The sequence below is a fragment of the Centropristis striata genome, chromosome 15, assembly GCF_030273125.1.
Source record: "Centropristis striata isolate RG_2023a ecotype Rhode Island chromosome 15, C.striata_1.0, whole genome shotgun sequence".
Lineage (NCBI taxonomy): Eukaryota > Metazoa > Chordata > Actinopteri > Perciformes > Serranidae > Centropristis > Centropristis striata.
In genome coordinates this window covers 35983882-36004736 of record NC_081531.1, presented here as the reverse complement: position 1 = coordinate 36004736, position 20855 = coordinate 35983882, and the positions used below count along the sequence as shown (strand labels likewise).

At 35.8% G+C, this 20855-nt stretch overlaps 1 protein-coding gene across 1 annotated transcript in view; it reads left to right on the top strand.

Moving 5' to 3' along the window:
- The window catches only part of LOC131986474 (FRAS1-related extracellular matrix protein 2-like), a 125471-nt gene extending 109835 nt beyond the window's left edge, over positions 1-15636 (top strand). Inside the window, exons 17-24 of the mRNA XM_059351450.1 lie at positions 4657-4849; positions 5460-5585; positions 7258-7385; positions 7511-7645; positions 8605-8731; positions 11714-11901; positions 13018-13164; positions 15020-15636. Of these exons, the coding sequence (XP_059207433.1) occupies positions 4657-4849; positions 5460-5585; positions 7258-7385; positions 7511-7645; positions 8605-8731; positions 11714-11901; positions 13018-13164; positions 15020-15559 (1584 nt within the window). The 3' untranslated portion in view covers positions 15560-15636. The remainder of the gene's footprint in view (positions 1-4656; positions 4850-5459; positions 5586-7257; positions 7386-7510; positions 7646-8604; positions 8732-11713; positions 11902-13017; positions 13165-15019) is intronic.
- The last annotated feature ends 5219 nt before the right edge of the window (positions 15637-20855 follow it).

Below are 20855 nucleotides of genomic sequence, written 5' to 3'. Positions count from 1 at the left end.
GTGTGTGTGTGTGTGTGTGGCGTTTTTTATACATGGGTGGTTGACGTGACGCTCAACTTTTGTGTTCCCAGTGACAAATATTACTAAAATTTGATAATATTTCATTAAAATTGATGTTTTAATATGCAGTTCATTCTTCTACATTTAATCCATCTGCAAACAATGAGTATCGTTCTTCAACTATGCAAATATTCTGTTTTGAACATGGCATTTGTCCACCGGTGCAACTGTCCTAGGTAGCATTACTTATCTTAAAACAACTGTAATTTAATGAAAAATTAATCTAGATACATTAAAATACTTGAATGCATGTCATACGAGTGTTTACTTCATGAATCTAGAGCAGGGGTCTCAAACTCAAATTACCTGGGGGCCGCTGGAGGCAGTATCAAAATTACCAAAAAAACGAAATTACTTTAAGGAGACACAAAATGACCAAAAAAAGACACAAAATTACGATAAAAAAACTAAATTACTTAAAAAAGACACAAAATGACCAAAAAAAAGACACAAAATGACCAAAAAAGACACAAAATGACCAAAAAAAGACACAAAATGACCAAAAAAGACACAAAATGACCAAAAAAAGACACAAAATGACTAAAAAAACACTTAATTACTTGAAAAAGACACATAATGACCAAGAAAAGACACAAAATGACCAAAAAAAATACACAAAAATACCACAAAAATACACAAAATTACTGAAAAAGACACAAAATTACCAAGAAAAGACACAAAATTACTGAAAAAGACACAAAATTACCAAGAAAAGACACAAAATTACTGAAAAAGACACAAAATTACCAAGAAAAGACACAAAATTACAAAAAAAGACAAAATTACCAAAAAAAGACACAAAATCACCAAAAACTTCTTCCGGTAACAGCAACACGGCAGATAATAAACGGTCCGGCAGCAGCTGCCTTTCTTTTTGTTAACGTTGTCATAGAAACAAATAAAACAAAGCTCCAGCTTGCGCCTTAAAGGGACCTTCCACACACAACACGGTAAAGAGACATTCATATAAAACTCACATTAAACTTTCATATCAAGGTGGGGGCCACAAAATATTGTCACGAGGGCCGCAATTGGCCCGCGGGCCGCCAGTTTGAGACCCCTGATCTAGAGGATATAAGTGTTAAGGTCCCTATGTAGAGTTATTATGACACATTACATTTTGTCCGCAAAACTGGTGTCCTCCTGGAGCAAAACGCCATGATGTCAATATAAAACAGGCATTAATGTGACCACCCATTACTGAGAGGGGTCCTTCCAGAATCAGGAAGGACAGAAGAATCTCTGGACACAAGATCACTTCTGTCTCAAATATTTTCATAATATTACTATTTCCGTGCAGTGGTGGAACTGGTCGTCTTAAGGTAGTCCTTTGGTAAAACGCAGTTTAAGTATTGATCTGAATATTTTTATCAATTTACATTGATTGATCATTGCCAATAATGTAAATTGATAAAAAATATTCATAACTAATATGCCTTGGGCTTATCTATCTTATCTGTCCAACATTCTCTGAATTAAATAATGACATTCTTTATTTTGTTGCACAGGTGGACACATTTTAGGACTACCACACCAAAAAGTTAATAATATGCTAAATATATGAAGAATTAGAAATGGACACATTCAGTTTTGAATTATTCACATATAAGGGAATATAATTATTGAAGAACTATAAGGGGAAAGTGTTGTGCTGGGACTCTTCACCCGTGAGCGTACTCCGGTCAGGGAATAAGGACACCGTTTTACTTTAACTTCTTTATCTTAAACTTTTTCAGCAGCTTATCATTACACACACTTATTCAACACATGCTGATTCTAAGGACCCCGAACGTAAACCTAGCTGCCCTGTAAACTGCCCGACTCAAACAGACTGAACTAAAAAGTGCCTAAATATAATTATTAACCTGTATAAATCAACAATATCAATATAATCAAATTAACAGATTAATAGGGTGTATTTGCTGGTCACAAAGGGAATTTAGAACAATAATTGTATGTCATTTGACATATATTTTTTGAATTATTCTGTTTTTCCACTTTTCACGTCAACCACCCATATGTGTGTGTGGCAAGGAGAGGATATAGGAAGGAGGAAAAGTAAAACAATTAGTTTACTTGTCCTTTCAGTCACCGCAAGAACCGCTCGCACATGTAGTCACACATGGCGCCCGTCATCCTCCGAGACCTCAAGTCCACTTCGTTAAGAGAGATCACTGTCACACTGTCACTGGGCTTTTACCCGAGGAGTGCAATCAGAGAAAAAAAGCAGCCGTCAGAACCTTGCAGCCTCTACCAGGGTGAATTAAATAATTCAGCTACCTCTCAAGACCACATTACTGTTAAAAAAACATTACATTTTGACTGTAATATTCCTAATCAATGTTTTATTCTTGGCTCTTCTTGTGACAGCTTTGTACTTTGGTTTCCGTAAGTTCCTTTTTTTTCTCTCCAGGGAGAACACACACTAATTGAAAGGTTGAACTTACCAGAAAAGATCGTGATATTTCGAGACAACTCACAGTTCATCTCCTATTCTGCAGAATAAATTCTAGGTTGTTATAAAATTATGGCTTTGTAAAAACCCCGAGCATTGAGGTAGTTTGTCTCTGTGCTAGCGTTCATCATTTGGATCCTGATTCAGCGATTGTTCAGCTTACTCACTGTGGTGGATCTGGTGGGTTTCAGCTGTGTTTGCAGTGAATTTTAAAGTCTTTGGTGGAGATTATCTCTTTGTTTGCAGATATAATACACCAGACTCTTAATGTAGTGGTGCTCTGTGTTCCAATGTTAATTTAGAAATAAGATTGGATGTTACTTTATGTACTCAAGTGATGGAAAGTGAGACAAACCAAAAACATCTTCTGCCAAATTGCTTTTCTTCTCCTGCCCAGCTTTTTATTCTGGTCGTAGAAAATCCAAGCAAAGTCAAACAAAGATAACAAGGCGCATTTTCAATCTGTTTCAAAGACAAACTTGTGTTCTGCTGCTGCTGCACATAGTTCAAATCTTTTAGTCACACAAAACTGTTGATGTCATGTTGGTGAGCAGCGACACCTAGTGGCTGCAAAGGAAATACATCTAATAATACATGTAAACATGGAAATGATGTGTAATATTATCCAGAAAAAAGGGTGTGGGGAGGGTAATGTTAATATTCAGCTTACAAAATCGAACCACACGTGATCTGCTTTTTAAAAAACAACGTATAAAAGAAGAATTGAAGCCCACATGGCTGCCCACAGGAGGATGTTTCTCTATCTTTGACAACACTGAGGAGGCGTGAAAGAGTTCAAGCACCTTGTGGAGGAGAACAGTGTGTTCATCTTTTTCATCTTATCAGCACTTATTATAGCTTATCGACCCATAAAATCACACCTTAATCTCACAGGATAATGCACTTCTTTTCACACATCTTGTAGTGTTCTCGTGTTGCAACTCTGACTAAACACCAAGTTAAAGCATTGCCAATGAAGACAGAGCCGTAGTAAGTTTGATCGTTTACTGTCACACTTCTTCATTTTTTTTAAGTTTTAGGTTTTATTTTATTTGCACAGTTAGAATGACATAAAATGACAAAGATAACATATAATGTAAAGTGCAGGGAGAGGCAGAAAACCCAGATGGGCTTATTTATTTAAAGCCTCCACCTAAAATTTCATTAGAAAGTAATAAACTGATAATAGAAAAGACACATGTATAACATCAACAAGTTATAATGACAATAACAAAAACAATTAAAAACAAAAATGAACATGTTAAAAAAGTGTATTTGTGTGTGAATTAGGATTTTAAAACAGCAGTTAAATGAGCTTTCAGACATCTTTTGAAGCATTTTACAGAGATGGAGTCCTTTGCCAGGTGGGAAAAGGTATTTATTCCATAATTTGGTCCCTAAATTTAACAATAAATTGACCTCTGCATGTCAGAAATCTTGGAGGATGAAGATCTAAAGATTGACGTGTTGAATAAGAGTGAATCTGAGAATTAAATTTAAAATAAGTCTTAAAGTGCTTTGGAAAGTTTTCATGATCTGATTATACCTTAAAAATAAAAACACATATTTGAGAAATATTGAATCATGAACAGTAAGTATCTGGAGTTTCTGAAAGAGGGGTACAGATTAACATGTTGGTAAAAACCGCAAATAAAGCGATACAAAAAGTATTTTAACTTAAACATTACAACAAACACAGCTGTAAACATGATACACATTGCTGCCTGCTTGTATATAATTGTAAATGAAAACACTTTTAACTTAATTTATCAAATATATTAAATTATGATATCACTGCTTATTGATTCATGCAACACATGTCTGCCTTCTCACTCTAAACTCCCTCTAAAAACGAACTAAAACTAACTGAATTTGAAGACAAAAATTCACAACAAAATTAAAACTAAAACTAGTGAAAAATCCAAAACTATTATAACCTTGGAGCAGAGCTGATACTTTCCTGTGCTTTTCTGAATTACATACTTCTGCAGGTCTGTAGGAAGAACACCGAGGATGGTTTTATAAATAAGGATATGCCAATAATGTCTGGGGCAAACCATCCAACACCAGCATACAAATAATTAATAAACAGAGTCGGTGATAGGGTCTGAATGAAATCACTGATTGAAACCTCCCTACAGGTTCTCAACCTGGTCCAGTCCTACGTGACCCTGCGGGTCCCTCTCTACGTGTCGTACGTGTTCCACTCCCCTGTGGGGACCGGCGGCTGGCAGCACTTCGACCTGCAGTCGGAGCTTCGCCTCACCTTCGTGTACGACACCGCCATCCTCTGGAAGGACGGCATCGGCAGCCCGCCGCAGGCCGAGCTGCAGGGTAAGAGGCAAAAACATGGTTTTGTTTTTTTTTTTGTTTTTTTTGTTTTTTTATTGTATTCATGCATATTTTATTTTGTGCGGGCAGTACATTTTGCATTTTATTTATTTTATCCCATTTTTAATTTATTTTATCTTATTGCATCTTACTGATCTATTGTTTACTACATCTCTTTGTATTGTGTTATGTATTTATTGTTTGTGCAGCACTTTGGAAACCTTGTGTTTGCTAAAATTGTGCTATATAAATAAAGGGGATGTTGTGCTTCTGGACTTAAACATCTGAACAGTTTTTGTACTCAACTCAACTCAACTTTATTTGTAAAGCACTTTAAAAACAACCACAGCCGCAACAAAGTGCTGTACATAAACAAGCAAACAAGAAACAGTAAAATAAATAAAACAGGAATACACACTAAAATAAATAGTTTCATTGCAAGGAATAAAAATAGGTTTTAAGATGAGTTTAAAAAAAAAAAAGGACAGTGAGGAGGCTTGTCTGATGTGCAAAGGCAGCTCATTCCATAGTTTGGGGGCTGCAACAGAAAAAGCTCTGTCCCCTCTGAACAGTTTTTGTAGAATCTAATGTGTTTGTTTGTGTTGTTTTGCAGGTGCTTTGTATCCAACAAGCATGCGCATCAACGAACAGGGACGTCTGGTGGTAAACTTCCGCACCAAGGCTCGTTTCAGGGGTCTGTTTGTGGAGTCTCACTCTGGAGGAAGAATTAAAAGAGCTGGTGAGGCTGACACATTATTGGAACCATTTTCAATCGTAGTGTTACTGAGGAGACATTGCTTAAACCTTTATCAGGCGAAGAACCGTAAATTCAGCGGATATCCAAAATAAAAAATAAAAACATTTAGAGAAAAAAGTTGCAAATTTACTAGATTAAAGTGGCAGATCTACATGAAAAAAAGTCGCAGATTTAAGAGAAATAAAAGCAACTTTTTTCTCGCAGATTCACCACTTAAAATCTCTAAAATCTGCAACTTTTTTTCTTGTAGATTCACCATTTTAAATCTCGTAAATCTGCGGCTTTTTTGCGCAGATTTGCCACTTTAATCTAGTAAATGTGCAACTTTTTTCTCGACCCCATTTTGATATCCACTGAAGTTACCAAATAAAGTTCTTCGCCTGATAAAGGGTTAAGTGATTAATTAACCCTCTGAACTCCAAGCTGTTTCAGGGTGTATTTTTTGTTCTTTTTAAAAATGCATGTTGAATTTCTCTGTAAAATTGTTTTTTTTTAATGAGAATGAAATGGAATTTATATAAACTACGCACAAAAAGTAAGGCAATTTGTGTTTGGTAGATCATTTTGTTGTTGTAACAAAGCTTTTTGGCAATACCGTTGGAAAGCCTGAAGCCTCCCCTTTGAAAAGGTACCACATGTGTAAGGAACATCCACTTGTGGGATAAGCAGCAGAGCTGAGTATGTAGGTTGCGCCAAAGAAAAATGTGCCAAATCTTCTCATTATTTTGCTGTTGCTATTGACTCTTATTTTGAGCTTTTGGTACTCCCAGGTGATTTTTGTGCATAGTTTATATACAACCCTATTCCAAGTAAAATACTACTAGAAACTTTGGTCTCCACATATTAAACATTATACTATTTGCATTTTTGCAATCTCTCTTCCAGCCTCTCCTGTCCTCTCCTCTCTGCTCTGTGTAAACAGATTTTCATTAAATCCATCATGTGTCGCTGAGGAGCAGAATTCAATGTTTTTAACAGGATCTAGTTATTCGTAGATCTAGTGTTCATTTTAAACGGCACATGTAGGATTAAGTGATTTTGACAGAAATGTCAGAATTTTAACCCATAAGAACCTATGGTTTGCCACATTCTTTGACAAGAATGTGGCTGTGACTGGAAACAGAAATGTGAAAAAGTAACTAATTTTAAAAAGCTTATTTTTTGTGACAAGGCTAAGTTTAAACCCATTTAACAATTCTAATCTGTTAATTTGGTGTCCTGTATTGCATTTAACTTGTTCTAACCATATTTCTTGCACAAATTAAAGTCACAATTTTGATAAATGATATGGAGATGCAAAATAGGTAAAAAAGGTAAATTTGTGTCTCTGTAAGCAGATAATGTGTCTATTTTTTTTTCTATTTTAAAATAAGAAATATCATAAACACAAATGTTTATGTCTCATCACAGATCTTTGACATTTAGGGGTAGATTTTTTTTTTTTAAAAACATCAGAAATGTGTTCTATGTGGTCCACTTATAGAACACATCCTTTAAGGATAACTGGGTCTGGGTTCTTATTGGTTAAGCTTGGTTTGGTTACTTTTCCTAACTGAAACTTTCGTAGCCTACGATCCATTCAAGGACCTGCCTGTTTTTACAGTTTCTCTCTATGGCGATCTTTTATGATATTCATTCTCTCTTCATTACCAAGCGACCTCCATGTCCTCCATGGTGATGAGTGTGGACCACCCGGGCCTGACCTTTAACCTGACCCTAGTGAGAAGTGAGCCCACCTACAACCAGCCCGTCCAGCAGTGGACTTTTACTTCTGACTTTGCTGTAAGTTTGAGCACATTAAAAAATGTTCTGCCCCGGGGCACGACTGAAACATCTGCAGTGTAGATCTCAGTGGGCTGGAGCAGCTCGACAGAAAGATTCAGACGTGTCCTCTTTGCTGTGTGCAGGTGAGAGATTACTCTGGCAGCTACACGGTGAAGCTGATCCCCTGCACCACCGCCCAGAATATGGAATACACTCTTCCACCTGTCTGCAGTCCCAGAGAACCAGTCACCTTCGATCTAGACATCAGATTCCAGCAGGTAAAGCAGCTTTTGGAGTTTTTGTTTTGTCAGTTTTAGAATCCTTTTCATTCTGCCTATATATAGCCTACCACTTAAAAACCATGTTGGTATCATTTTCTTCAGCACAACCTCACTGCAAAAAAAAGCCAACTTGTATTTTTTGGCCTAAAACAGTGATTTAAGTTGGTAAAATTCGGAAATATAAATTATTGACATTTAGAGCAATAATGTAAGTTAGCACAACAAAGGAAGCCAGTTGTCTGCTCAAAAACAAGTTGGTGAGTTGTTGTTACTTATATCTTTAAGTTGGGGTTCACAACAAGGGACAATAGTCCTGATAACTCTTATTTCTTTGTTGGGAAATTCGGTCATTAGCGAAAGCTAGCGGCTAACTGATGCTGGCGGCTAACTGATGCTAGTGGCGCTGCTTGTTACAGCTACAAGAGTAGCCATTAGCGTATCAATGCTAACTCAAAATTGTGGTCGCAACATTAGCTGACATTTCATAGCGGCGTTACAATCGTGCCAATTCAGCACATTGCAGAAGTTAGCAGAAGTAAGGATTAAAAGTTATTACAATGTAAAATTATAAGTTAGTACTTAGTTATAAGTTTGACAAAAATCTTAATTGAGCAAACTCAAAAACAAAACCTAAAATATTTAGTTTAACTGTGTTTAAAGTTTGTTGCCTTGAAATTTTGAGTTCACCCAACTCTTCTTTTTTTGCAGTGCTCACCTATATGACCTGATAATTATTTTCTTCACTTTGACTTACTGGACCAATATTTTGAACCCAAAAAGATGTTAAAATGAGAAGAACATCTCGTTCTATATTTTTATACTAAATGTATTTGACCTTATCTCCAGTTTTACACACTGATGAAGTTTTTACGTTGTGACTTCATGAGATCTTTAGAGGATTTTAAGAGTGGCTTTTTCTTTATTTCTCTGGCTCTGTCTTCTTCTTCCCTGTTTAGGTGAGTGACCCGGTCGCAGTGGAGTTCAGTCTGAACACTCAGATGTTCTTGCTGTCCAAGAGGAGCTTGTGGCTCTCTGATGGATCCATGGGATTCGGTCAGGAGACCGACGTCGCTTTTTCTGAGGGTAGGTTCCCTCTCACTGCATCAGAAGATTTAACCCTCTATGATACGATGTTGCCCTCAGGCAACATGCCCATTTTTGGCCTGTCAAATGTGTACAATGCATGTTTTTGAGTGATGCAATACTTATAGTCAGGCGGCCTAGCCAAATAAAGGGGATACGTCAGACAAAAGCACCAAATTTTTTCCACATGCTCTCTATCACCATAGGTTTCAATTTTTGGTAGGAGCCACTTCATCAAGATTGTGGATCGGAGATGGCAGCCATATAAAGTCTATGAGAAACTCTATATCTTCCAAGCCAATTAGAAGGTCAATCTGGGTGTCAAAATATACATTTTCTGTGTCAAGGAATCATTTAAACCTATTGAGAATATCACTAGATAATTATTTCATCAAATAGATATGTTCATTTTCACCCAGACTGGTAGGTCTTCAAGTGCTGCAGCAGGAATCCTGAGCTGAAAATGAATCTATGTTCACGGGAGAGAGCGGATTAGCTGCAATGTACACTGCTAAAAAAAAAAATCAAGGGAACGCTTTAATCTCATGTCAGATCTCTAGTGATATTCTCAATAGCTTTAAATGATTCCTTGACCCAGAAAATGCATATTTTGACACCAAGATTGACGTTTTAAGTGGATTGGAAGATATATTGGTTCTCATAGACTTTATATGGGTGCCATCTCCGATCCACAATCTTGATGAAGTGGCTCCTACCAAAAATTTAAACCTATGGTGATAGAGAGCATGTGGAAAAAATGTGGTGCTTTTGTCCGGCGTGTCCCCTTTATTCTTAAATCTGGTCCAAAGCTGCCTGACTATTAAAAAAGAGAGAAGAGTGTAGGGAACCACTGACAATGCTTTAATTTGTCACATGATCTCCAGGAGGCCATATTGAAGCGCCACAAAAAATCACTCAAAACGTAATTTTCTGGCCCTTTTCCATCTGGAAAAAAATATATTCCTACTGATAGGGGAGTAAACCTTCATTTTTGATAGTTTCATACACTGTTCAAGACAATAATTTCAATGGATCATTGGTTCAGTGGTACAATGTTGCTTACAGGCAATATTCAGACAAGAAACTGGTTAAAAAAGTTCCTTTTATAATGTTTTTAAATTTAAAATTGCTATGTATTGTACCCTGTTGAAACAACTGAATCTTTAACACATGTTTATTAAATAAATTATGTTTAAATTCATTTTAAAAGACTCTCTTTTTCACTTGTGCACCGTTATGGTTTTAAAAACTTAAAAACTTTAAACTTAAAAAAAAAAAAAATTTATAAAATTTCTTCAGATTATGTTTATTTAGTCTATTTTAAGACAAAAAACACTCAAACAACATTTTTGTCCTAACTGGCATCATAATGCGTACTATAGAGGGTTAAGATTTTATTTTTTGTTGTATATGTTTCATCCCATTGTCTACAGGCAGACTTTGTTTTGCATCACTTCTCTGTTTTTGCAAAGTGTGCCAAGTTTTGAGATTGATTTTCTGCCTTTCAAGCAGCACTTCATATTGTGTAAGCACAATATGAAAATCTCCTCACTAAAAATAAGCCAACTGTGGCTTATCCATCGCACTGAACATTACATCATCCTTGTTAGTTTAAGTATTGTTGTGTGAAACTGACATCTGATGTTTGAGCCAAAGATGCATTTAAGTCACAAATCAATCCTGGAAGAAAACCAATATGCAAACACTGACATTGTAACTACTTGAAAAATAGAAAAGACATTTAAAAGCAATGGTATGCTGTGGACATGACTGACAGAGAAGTACATGGATTTTAACCCATAAGAACCCACGGTGACACGGTATCACAAACATTTTAAATGTTCTAGTAATGTTCATGTGTGTTTTCTCAAGTACATAAGTGTGTTTTTCAGTGTTCTACAGCTACAGTAGCTTGTTGAGACGCCGTCAAATGAGGCAGTGTTATTTATATTTATTTATTTATTACTTATTTATTATTATTTGTTACTTAAAACAAATCTGAAATGGAATTTGTTGTCTAACAGCACTATTAATGTCACAATTTTTATATATGTTGTGGAGATGCAAAGGAAAAGGCAAATTTGTGTTTTTGTAAGCAGAAAATGTGTCTAGTTTGTTCATTCAAAAATAAGAAATATCATAAACATAAATACCATAAACGCCCAATGTAACGTATATGTCACATTACAGATCTTTGACATTTAGGGGTAGTATTTTTTTTTTTTTAAAAACATCATAAATGTGTTCTATGTGGTCCACTTAGTCAGTGGTATATCCCCCATCATTTTCCTTTAACCCTTTGATGCACAACATGGTCTAAAGTGACCCGACGGAGTTTTTATGTTCTATATCTTTGCAATAAATTATTTTCATCATTCAGTATTCCAGGTTTTCCTCAATTAGTTTGTTTTTGATCATCATACATCCTAATTTTATGTTTTTCTTTATTCATTTTTTAATAAAATCCCTTTTTTTGTCACTACTTTTCTAATACACAACATGGGTCAAAAATTACCCATATCCATTTTTTTTAGCTAAGTAGCTTGTTAAGCTAACTATTTAGCTAACTTTTTGGCTAAGTAGCTTGCTAAGCTAACTACTTAGGTAACTTCTTGGCTAAGTAGCTTGCTAAGCTAACTACTTAGCTAAATACTTAGCCAAGTAGTTAGCTTTGTAACAATACAAAAAAAATATTTCTCCATAAAGTATGAGAGGCAAAATGGAAACAATGATCTGTTGTTATCCAAAACAAGATATTTAAAGAATACTTGGAATATTCAATCATAAAATAAGTTGATATCAAAAGATAGAGCACAGAAACACACAGCAGCATTAAATAACATGGGGAATTAATGATTTTTTACCCATGTTGTGCATCAAAGGGTTAAGGATTACTGGGTCTGGGTTCTTATGGGTTAAGTATGATTCCCAATAAAAGCTTGTGGTTGACTTTAGGGTTCATGTCTTCATCCTTTATTTCAGGTGATACGATCTACGGCCGTGTGATGGTGGACCCTGTGCAGAACCTGGGGGACTCTTTCTTCTGCAGCATAGAGAAGGTGTTCCTCTGCACCGGCGCTGATGGATACGTGCCAAAATACAATCCGACTAAGTTTGAGTTTGGCTGCCTGGCTGACTCCCCGTCGCTGCTCTACAGATTCAAGATTCTTGTGAGTAAATTCGGGTTTAATGTGCTGCGATTTACACTACTGGTCAAAAGTTTTAGAACACACCAACTTTTCCAGAATTTAATTGAAAATGATGCAGTTTAATGTCTCAGTGTACTCTGAAATTAATGCACATTTGCAACATTTAAAATTCTTTATTGAGCATGATAGTGTTTTGAAGGCAAAAAAAAGATTCAAAATCACATTTTATGTTGGACTAAAGGACTAAAAAAAGACACAAAATGACCAAAAAAAGACACAAAATGACCAAAAAAAAGACACAAAATGACCAAAAAAGACACCAAAAGACACAAAATTACTTACAAAGACACAAAATGACAAAAAAAGACACCAAAAGACACAAAATGACTAAAAAAGACACAAAATGACCAAAAAAAGACACAAAATTACTTACAAAGACATGAAAATAATTAAAAAATAGACAAAATAGCCCAAGACTCCATAGAGTTAAGTTGTTAACCCATTTCTTGGTTAAAGAATATTATTAAAAAAAAGATTCAAAATAACATTTTATGTTGGACTAAAGGACTAAAAAAAGACACAAAATGACAAAAAAAAAGACACAAAATGACAAAAAAAGACACAAAATGACAAAAAAAAGACACAAAATGACAAAAAAAACACCAAAAGACACAAAATGACTAAAAAAGACACAAAATTACTTACAAAGACACAAAATGACAAAAAAAAGACACCAAAAGACACAAAATGACTAAAAAAGACACAAAATGACCAAAAAAAGACACAAAATGACTTACAAAGAAATGAAAAGAATTCAAAAATGGACAAAATAGCCCAAGACTCCATAGAGTTAAGTTGTTAACCAATTTCTTGTTCCCTGAAAAAGGCCTACTTGTATAATTCTGAAATGTACATTATTTTCCAGTTTTGGTTAAGCTTACCTTTTTTTATTTACCTCTGGCAGTTCACCACTTACCTTTGGACCCTTTCAAGCTGTTCATTTGACTTGAACTGCTTGAATTTCAATAAAAAACTGGAAAAATTGGGGTGTTCTAAAACTTTTGATCGGTAGTGTAAGTATCCAGAATGACTCAAAATAATTGCAAATCTTCCCCTCTTTCCAACACACGTCACCAGGACAAAGCTCAGCCCGAGACGCAGGCGCGCATGTTTGGTGATGTGGGTTTTAACGCCCTGCTGGCGGTGGACGACCCGTCAGCTCTGTCCCTGGTCAGACAGCCGGGGTCTGATGGCTTCAGGGTCGACTCTACAGCCATGTTCCAGGTATTCTTCTTACTGTTCCTCACTGACAAATGTAACCGGTGGAGGCTACTCTGCATTGTGTAAAATTGACGCTCACACCAGATTTCCTGTTGGAGGCGATCTCCGTTTATTCTGACAGCCTGACAGATACAATTAACAAAAAATCTCCAGTTAGTCCTGCCCTCAACTTCAGCTCCTAAGCAAATGTACAAAAGTATATTACAGATTTTGACATTTAAAACAACATTTAAGCATAACGGTCAATTAACGGACATACACAGGAAAGAAATGCGGCTTACCTCTGCCATTAACAGTCACAAACGGTCAGAGGTACGCTTGAGGACCCAATATATATACACATAAATTATATATATATACACACAAAAATGACGTGGATTACAGGAGCTTAATGAAACACAAGCACAAGCAGACTAAAGAGGATAACATGTCAGGTAAGAACTATATATACAGATTTTGGGAAATTATAATACAAGAAATCAAAACTAAATATTAACTATCCTATTTGCAATATTTCTGTACAATATTCTATATTCTATATTAGCCTTGTTACACAAATACAGATTTTTAATTATTTGTATGTGAACAATACGAATACGAGAACTTTATTATCCACTGAGTGGAAATTCCTCTTTGGTTTCACCATAGACATGTCTCAAAACAACAGAATAAATAGTAAAACAACATTTCAAGGATATTAAAATATAAAATAGCCTACAGCAATAACTACTTCACACATCATCCATTCAAGTACAAAATTTCATAAAAGCACACCATAACACAAATCAAGTTTACAAATGTACAGTACAGGCCAAAAGTTTGGACACACCTTCTCATTCAATGCATTTTTCTTTATTTTCATGACTATTTACATTGTAGATTCTCACTGAAGGCATCAAAACTATGAATGAACACATATGGAATTATGTACTTAACAAAAAAGTGTGAAATAACTGAAAACATGTCTTGTATTTTAGATTCCTCAAAGGAACCACCCTTTGCTTACTAGAATATAAGACATGTTTTCAGTTATTTCACACTTTTTTGTTAAGTACATATTGTAAAGTGTTACAGAAAAAGTTGCTAGCTGCTCACATCTTGGCCTTGATGGGAGTTTTTGTATTTTTTTTATCATCAAAGACATCCAATCAATTGAAGGCTGAGAAAATGCATTTTAACTGGAAATTGTAGAAAAGTGCATTTATCAGCAGCAGGTCCCATCCTATCAAATATTAATGCAGATAATGATTTTTGCAAGATGTGATAACCAATTCTGTTTGCTTCATTTTGTAGCTTGAACATACACTACCGGTCAAAAGTTTTAGAACACACCAACTTTTCCAGAATTTAATTGAAAATGATGCAGTTTAATGTCTCAGTGTACTCTGAAATCAATGCACATTTGCAACATTTAAAATTCTTTATTGAGCATGATAGTGTTTTGAAAGTAAAAAAAGATTCAAAATCACATTTTATGTTGGACTAAAGGACTAAAAAAAGACACATAATGACTAAAAAAAAGACACAAAATTACCAAAAAAGACACAAAATGACTTACAAAGACATGAAAAGAATTCAAAAATGGACAAAATAGCCCAAGACTCCATAGAGTTAAGTTGTTAACCCATTTCTTGTTCCCTGAAAAAGGCCTACTTGTATAATTCTGAAATGTACATTATTTTTCAGTTTTGGTTAAGCTTACCTTTTTTTATTTACCTCTGGCAGTTCACCACTTACCCTTGGACCCTTTCAAGCTGTTCATTTGACTTGAACTGCTTGAATTTCAATAAAAAACTGGAAAAATTGGGGTGTTCTAAAACTTTTGACCGGTAGTGTAACTCCAATTATTCCCCCTCAGGTTGCTGCAGGCCGAGAGTGGTTCATCCACACCATCTACACGGTTCGCTCCAAGGACAACGCCAACAGAGGCATCGGGAAGCGCAGCCTGGAGTACCACTCCTTCGTTTCCCATAGCAACGAGCTCGCCTCGAGCACCAAAGGCCGTCGCCACGGGAGGTCGGCTGGCGATGAAGTCCCGGAGGTGGCGGAGGACATCGGGGCGGAGAACAGCCGAGGAACCAACATCATGCACATCGCGCTGGACCGCACCAAACGGCGAGCAGGAGACGCGAAGGATCTTTTCACAGACGGGCTTGAAACGAGCGAGCTGAACGCGGAGGAGGAAGAGGAGGGGCTGGTGACGGTGGTGGGGGCGCTGGTCGGGCTGCTGCTCACCGTCCTCATCGTCGTCACCATCATACTGGTGCTGCGCTCCAGACAGAAGGAGGGCAAGGAGGGCTGGAGGGAGGAGGTGCAGGAGGTGGTGAAGGGCTCCGTCAGCACCGAGCCCATGCTGGTGGTGCGCATGCAAGACTGCCACAACAGCTCAGAGGTCTGAGCCCGGCACGGACAGATGGACAAAAGGGATGAAGAGGGCTTTTATACAATTTGAGATTTTTTTTTTATTACTTTCATAACACCAAAAATCTGAGATTGATCATATTGGGTGTGTGTGTGTGTGTGTGTGTGTGTGCGTGTTAGTGGGGGGATTTCTACAGTTCTGGATCCATTATCACCGCAACAGAAATCAGCACTGAAGACAGTCCTGTATCTGCATTTAACATTCCAACTCAGGCCCCGTTTACACGAGGACGGTCTGAACAGAAGACGCAAAAGTGGCGTCGCGTCTTCACTTTTTATTCCTCGTTTAGACGAGCGTTTTCGGGAGGAAATCTGCTGCATACGGTGACGCAAAAGTGTGTGAAATTGGATTGTATGCAGCCAGGCGGCATCACTTAAAGCCATAAGAGCATCTTTGGGCATGCAGAAGTTTTCACGCCACACATTTTCATCAGCTACTCCTTCCACAAAGTTCTCCTCCATCACTAGATCTCCCAGGTCTCGTTCACAGCCGTCTGGCTCCTCCCACCAATCGCTGCATCCAGAATGTGATGGAGGTAATTCCAGATCCTTCTCTGTTCACTAATACTATCTGTACATATCCTGGACATTTGGTGGAAAGACTCCTGTAAGTTTATTAGAGCTGCCAGAGCCAAGGTTATAATAGTTTTGGATTTTTCATTAGTTTTAGTTTTAATTTCGTTGTAAATTTTTGTTTCCAAATTCAGTTCGTTTTAGTTAGTTTTTAGAGTGAGTTTTCTAGTTTTAGTTTAGTTTTTATTTTTTGAAAATGATTAGTTTTAGTTTAGTTTTTATTAGTTTTAGTGTTAGTTTTAGTTTTTTTGTAATGGGCTATGTGTTGGGTGCGAGATTCAAAGTGGTCATAATAAATTTTGCCTTTATTTCCTTTGGTTTATCATCTCAGCCCCAATAAGGTTATTAACTGTTTTGTATTTTGGTTCTAGTGTAAACATCCCAGTCTCAGTAAACATATTTACCATGTGTTGCATGTTCAAATAGAAACACTGAATTATGAATGAAAAAAGTTGACAAAAACGAAAACTAAGGACATTTCCACTATAATTTTAGTTAGTTTTAGTTAGTTTTGTAACCACACAATACAGTTTCAGTTAGTTATCGTTTTTTAAAAATCTCAAGTTTTTATTTTTATTTCAGTTAACGAAAATGTTTTTTCAATTCTAGTTTTCGTTATTTCGTTAGTTTTCGTTAACTATAATAACCTTGGCCAGAGCAGCTTGAAGGTCCCACCATGGAAATAATCCCACGTTTCTTTATTTCCTGTCCTGGAGCATGTATGTGACGTAAACACATACGTGACGTGAGCAGATCAGATCAGAGTTTTGTGTCTTGTCAGTGTAGACGACACGCTACGGAGGAGAGGATTACACTTTTACACTTTGGAGGCTGGTTTCAGATTTTTGCGTTTTTAAGCACCAAAAACGCTGTCACCGTCTAAACGAAAGGCACTTCACATAAAATATTTTGTCGTTTCTCGTGTGAACGGGGCCTCATGCTGCTGGGAGCCTGGTATTATTTCCTTTCTCTCTCTCTGGCTTTATGGTGTTAAAGTGCCTGAAGCAGCGTTATCCCCGGTCACCGAGAGCACTTTTTCTCATAAAGCTAGTGTCACACAGGCCAAGTCAGAGATTCAGTGCAGCAGGTTTAACTCGGGTAAAGGGGCCCAGATGATGTCAACGTTCATACTGAAAGGAATAGTTCACCTCAAAAAGAAGAGTCCAGATGTTATCGACTGCCCTCCGTGTCAGTCAAAACTTCCCTGAAGTTTGTGAGCCACGGTTCTTCTGTGTGTCTGCAGAATATATATGTGGTAACAAGACCTTCCTGTCTGTCTCCTGCAGAGAATACTACACATTTCTGCACAAACTGAGCAGCATTTTTTAGTTGTTTAGTGTCTTAACAGTTGCGTTATGGATGCAAAAGTCCAGTGTTTACACTTTAATCTATCATCTATAAGGGAGCGCTGAAAGGCACGCAGGATTTATTTCTTTTACTAGGATCATTTTTTAAAATGTTTTTTTCATCTGTGAAAAAAGAGGGATTTATTTAGCTTATTCTTCTTTTTTTACTAGGATCATTTTTAAAATGTTTGTTTCATCTGTGAAAAAAGAGTGATTTATTTAGCTTCTTCTTCTTCATTTTTTTTTTACCAGGATCATTTTTGAACCATTCTTTATCAATTGTGAAAAGGGGTGATTTTTTTTAACTCATACTTCTTTTTTCCACCTCTTTTCACAGTTGCACAGGTGAAAAATCAGCTTTAAAAAAAAATAAAAATAATAATAACATTCTCCTTCTTATTCTCAGTTATTGTCTCCAAGGTTGTTATGAAGCTCATTAATTGTAAGAGCACATTAACATTTATAAAAGAATATTGGAGATAAATAGACAGGCAGATAAAGGAATTGAAAGTTTTTGACTACAAACATTTAAGATGCTGCCTTTGTAGATAAATATGCTTTTTTTTTTAAATAAAAATTCATCTTTGAACGAAGACTCATTCTTCGTTTTTTTCACCTGTGCAACAAAATAACTTACAATAATAATAATAATAGTAATAATAATAGAAAGGTGAATATTGAACCAATAGTCTAAACAATGGCTACAATATTTTAAAAATGACGTTGCCTGGGTAGATTAATATTGTATTAATTTAAATATTTTTTATCGTCTGTGAAAAAGGGTTGTTTTTTTAGGCTCATTCTTCTTTTTCTCACCTATTTTCACAGTTGCACAGGTGAAAAAATAACTTGGAAAAATGATCTAGGAAGTAAATAAAATAAAAAATAACATCCTGCTGCTTATTCTAAGTTACTGCCCTTCACATTGTTATAAATCTCATTAATTGTATCATCATCTATGAAAATAATGGTTTTAAAAAGGTAAATATTTAACCTATAGCCTAAGTATTTGGCGACAATCTTTTCAGACGATGCTGCCTGGGTAGATGAATATTAATTCTGGGGTGAACTGTGCCTTTAGTCTTACAATCTTATCTTATAATGAAAAGAGATGCCACCAACTGTTTCTTATCTGTGACCTGAAACCTGCAGAAGTTTCTCATCAGACAGGAGATTAATGCCACTGCTGTTGGAATTTATGTTTATTAACCAGCTAATTGTTTTCATTCACTTTGATTTTGTTTCTGTTGCCATATGATGAGGAATGTTGGATGTATTGGGCATTTCTGTTGCTGCTGTTATTAACTTTGTCACATGTTTACAGTTCATCACTGTCATATTTATTCATTTTTAATACACTGGTTAAGGTGTGTGTGTGTGTAATGAAGACACTCATCTCAGGAGTTATTTCTTTTACGACTGTCTCCACCAATGTGTTACACCGCTGATAAGTGAACATGCAAATACTGTGTCCATATCCCAAGATTTGACCCCGATTCTTCTCACATTATGTTCCTGTGAGCTTTACTTGTCACTAGTGCTGTGGGAGATTACAGTGTTCTGAGTCATTTTTCTTCCAACAAAGGATGCAAACAAAAATAGCTGCTTACAAATCGGTACGTCACCCTGAAAAACACTTTTTGAGACGATGATATAATCTGCTGTCCCGTTACTTTGCTGATATCACTGGTGAAACTTCTTGTTTACATGTGTTGTTGAACCTGTCTTACTCTGCTATGGATATACAACATGCTGAGATCAGTGTTTTCTGAAAAATATTTGTCTTATATGGTGTTGTCAGTCATCATTGTGTAATTATTTCCAGCCTTTATCAGGGCGAGTTGGTTTGATGAAGCCAGAGGGTTTGTGGTACACTGTAAAAAATGTTTGTATAAATTACAGTAAAACACTGTCAAATCGCATCAGAAATAGGGCGGAAAATTTAAAATTGTGCATTGCCGTAGTAGACACTTTTAATTACCGTGAATCAAAGAATAACACAAAACTTTTACTTTTACTGTCATAAACTGTAGGAAACACACAGTTTTGCTGTAAAAATATAACATTTTCTTATAAAGTTAATGGATAAATATCATGATGTCACAATGACACAATTACCCTAAAAATAATGTGATTATTCAGTCTAAATGACAGTTTTTGCTGATATTTACATTTAAATCTACAGTAGAAAACCCCCTCACTGTATTTTTTCGGGGAAGTTCTGGCAACCACAGCTGCCGGTAATTTACCGTAAATTTAACAGATTATTTTTTACAGTGTAGCTTATACAAAGTAATTGTCCTGATGAATTTGGAAATATTACACCATATTCAATGCACTTTTTTGAGTCACATCCCTCACATGCCAATCCAAGCTATGCAATGTAATGTATAATTCACAGCCAGTTATCCCCATGTATATGACAATTTTAGCACAAACAATCAAACTTGATATTCAGTTTGTGTCTTTTTATGAATGGGTTTTTATGTATATGTATTTAAGAATAAATATTGTTGCTTACCTGTTGTTTTTTTTTATTATTTTCTCAATATTTATGCAGAACTGTAAAGTAGAGATTTGAGACTTGGGTCAGAAATAAAAATCAGGACTTAAGACTTTACTTCTTTAGAGTCTTAAAGACTGAAAAACAATAGAAACATTCAAATCTCATGGTGTGGTCTTGTAAACTCACAGACAAAAACAAATAAATAATGCAAAGGCAGGTGACAGCCAAGCTTTGCATTGCAACGAGAATAAAAAAAACCTAAATTTGCATTATAATGGTCCCGGGAAACTTGGAATTGATTTGCAACTAACCCTCATTGACCTGAGAATTGACTCTAAACAGAAGTCTTTATTTGCAGACCTTACATTAGCATGGATGTTTCATAGGCAAACCATAATAATCAGTTGGTGAGATTATTTAGGGAGCAAAGGTGAAAGAAAGAGACTACACTAATGTAGGCATTGATGGACAAACTACTAAAAAATGTTCTGACAAATTTTCTTGCATTTTATTATGAAAAAGTGTCTTTAAGTGCCTTTTATGTCGCTATACAAAATTGTTATGACATTTTACCACTGAATCGAGGCTAACTGATGGAATGAAATACAGTACATATAATAAACTATGTCAGTAGTAGCTGTAAATATCACAAAATAAAAGTGGGATTTCTAAATAAAAGTCAAATTTCAGTCAGTTTATACGATCTTTTGATACTCATTTATCGTATAGGTGGAGTTTATTTATATCAATTGATTGATATTATGATTACATTGTAGATTCTCACTGAAGGCATCAAAACTATGAATGAACACATGTGGAATTATGTACTTAACAAAAAAGTGTGCAAT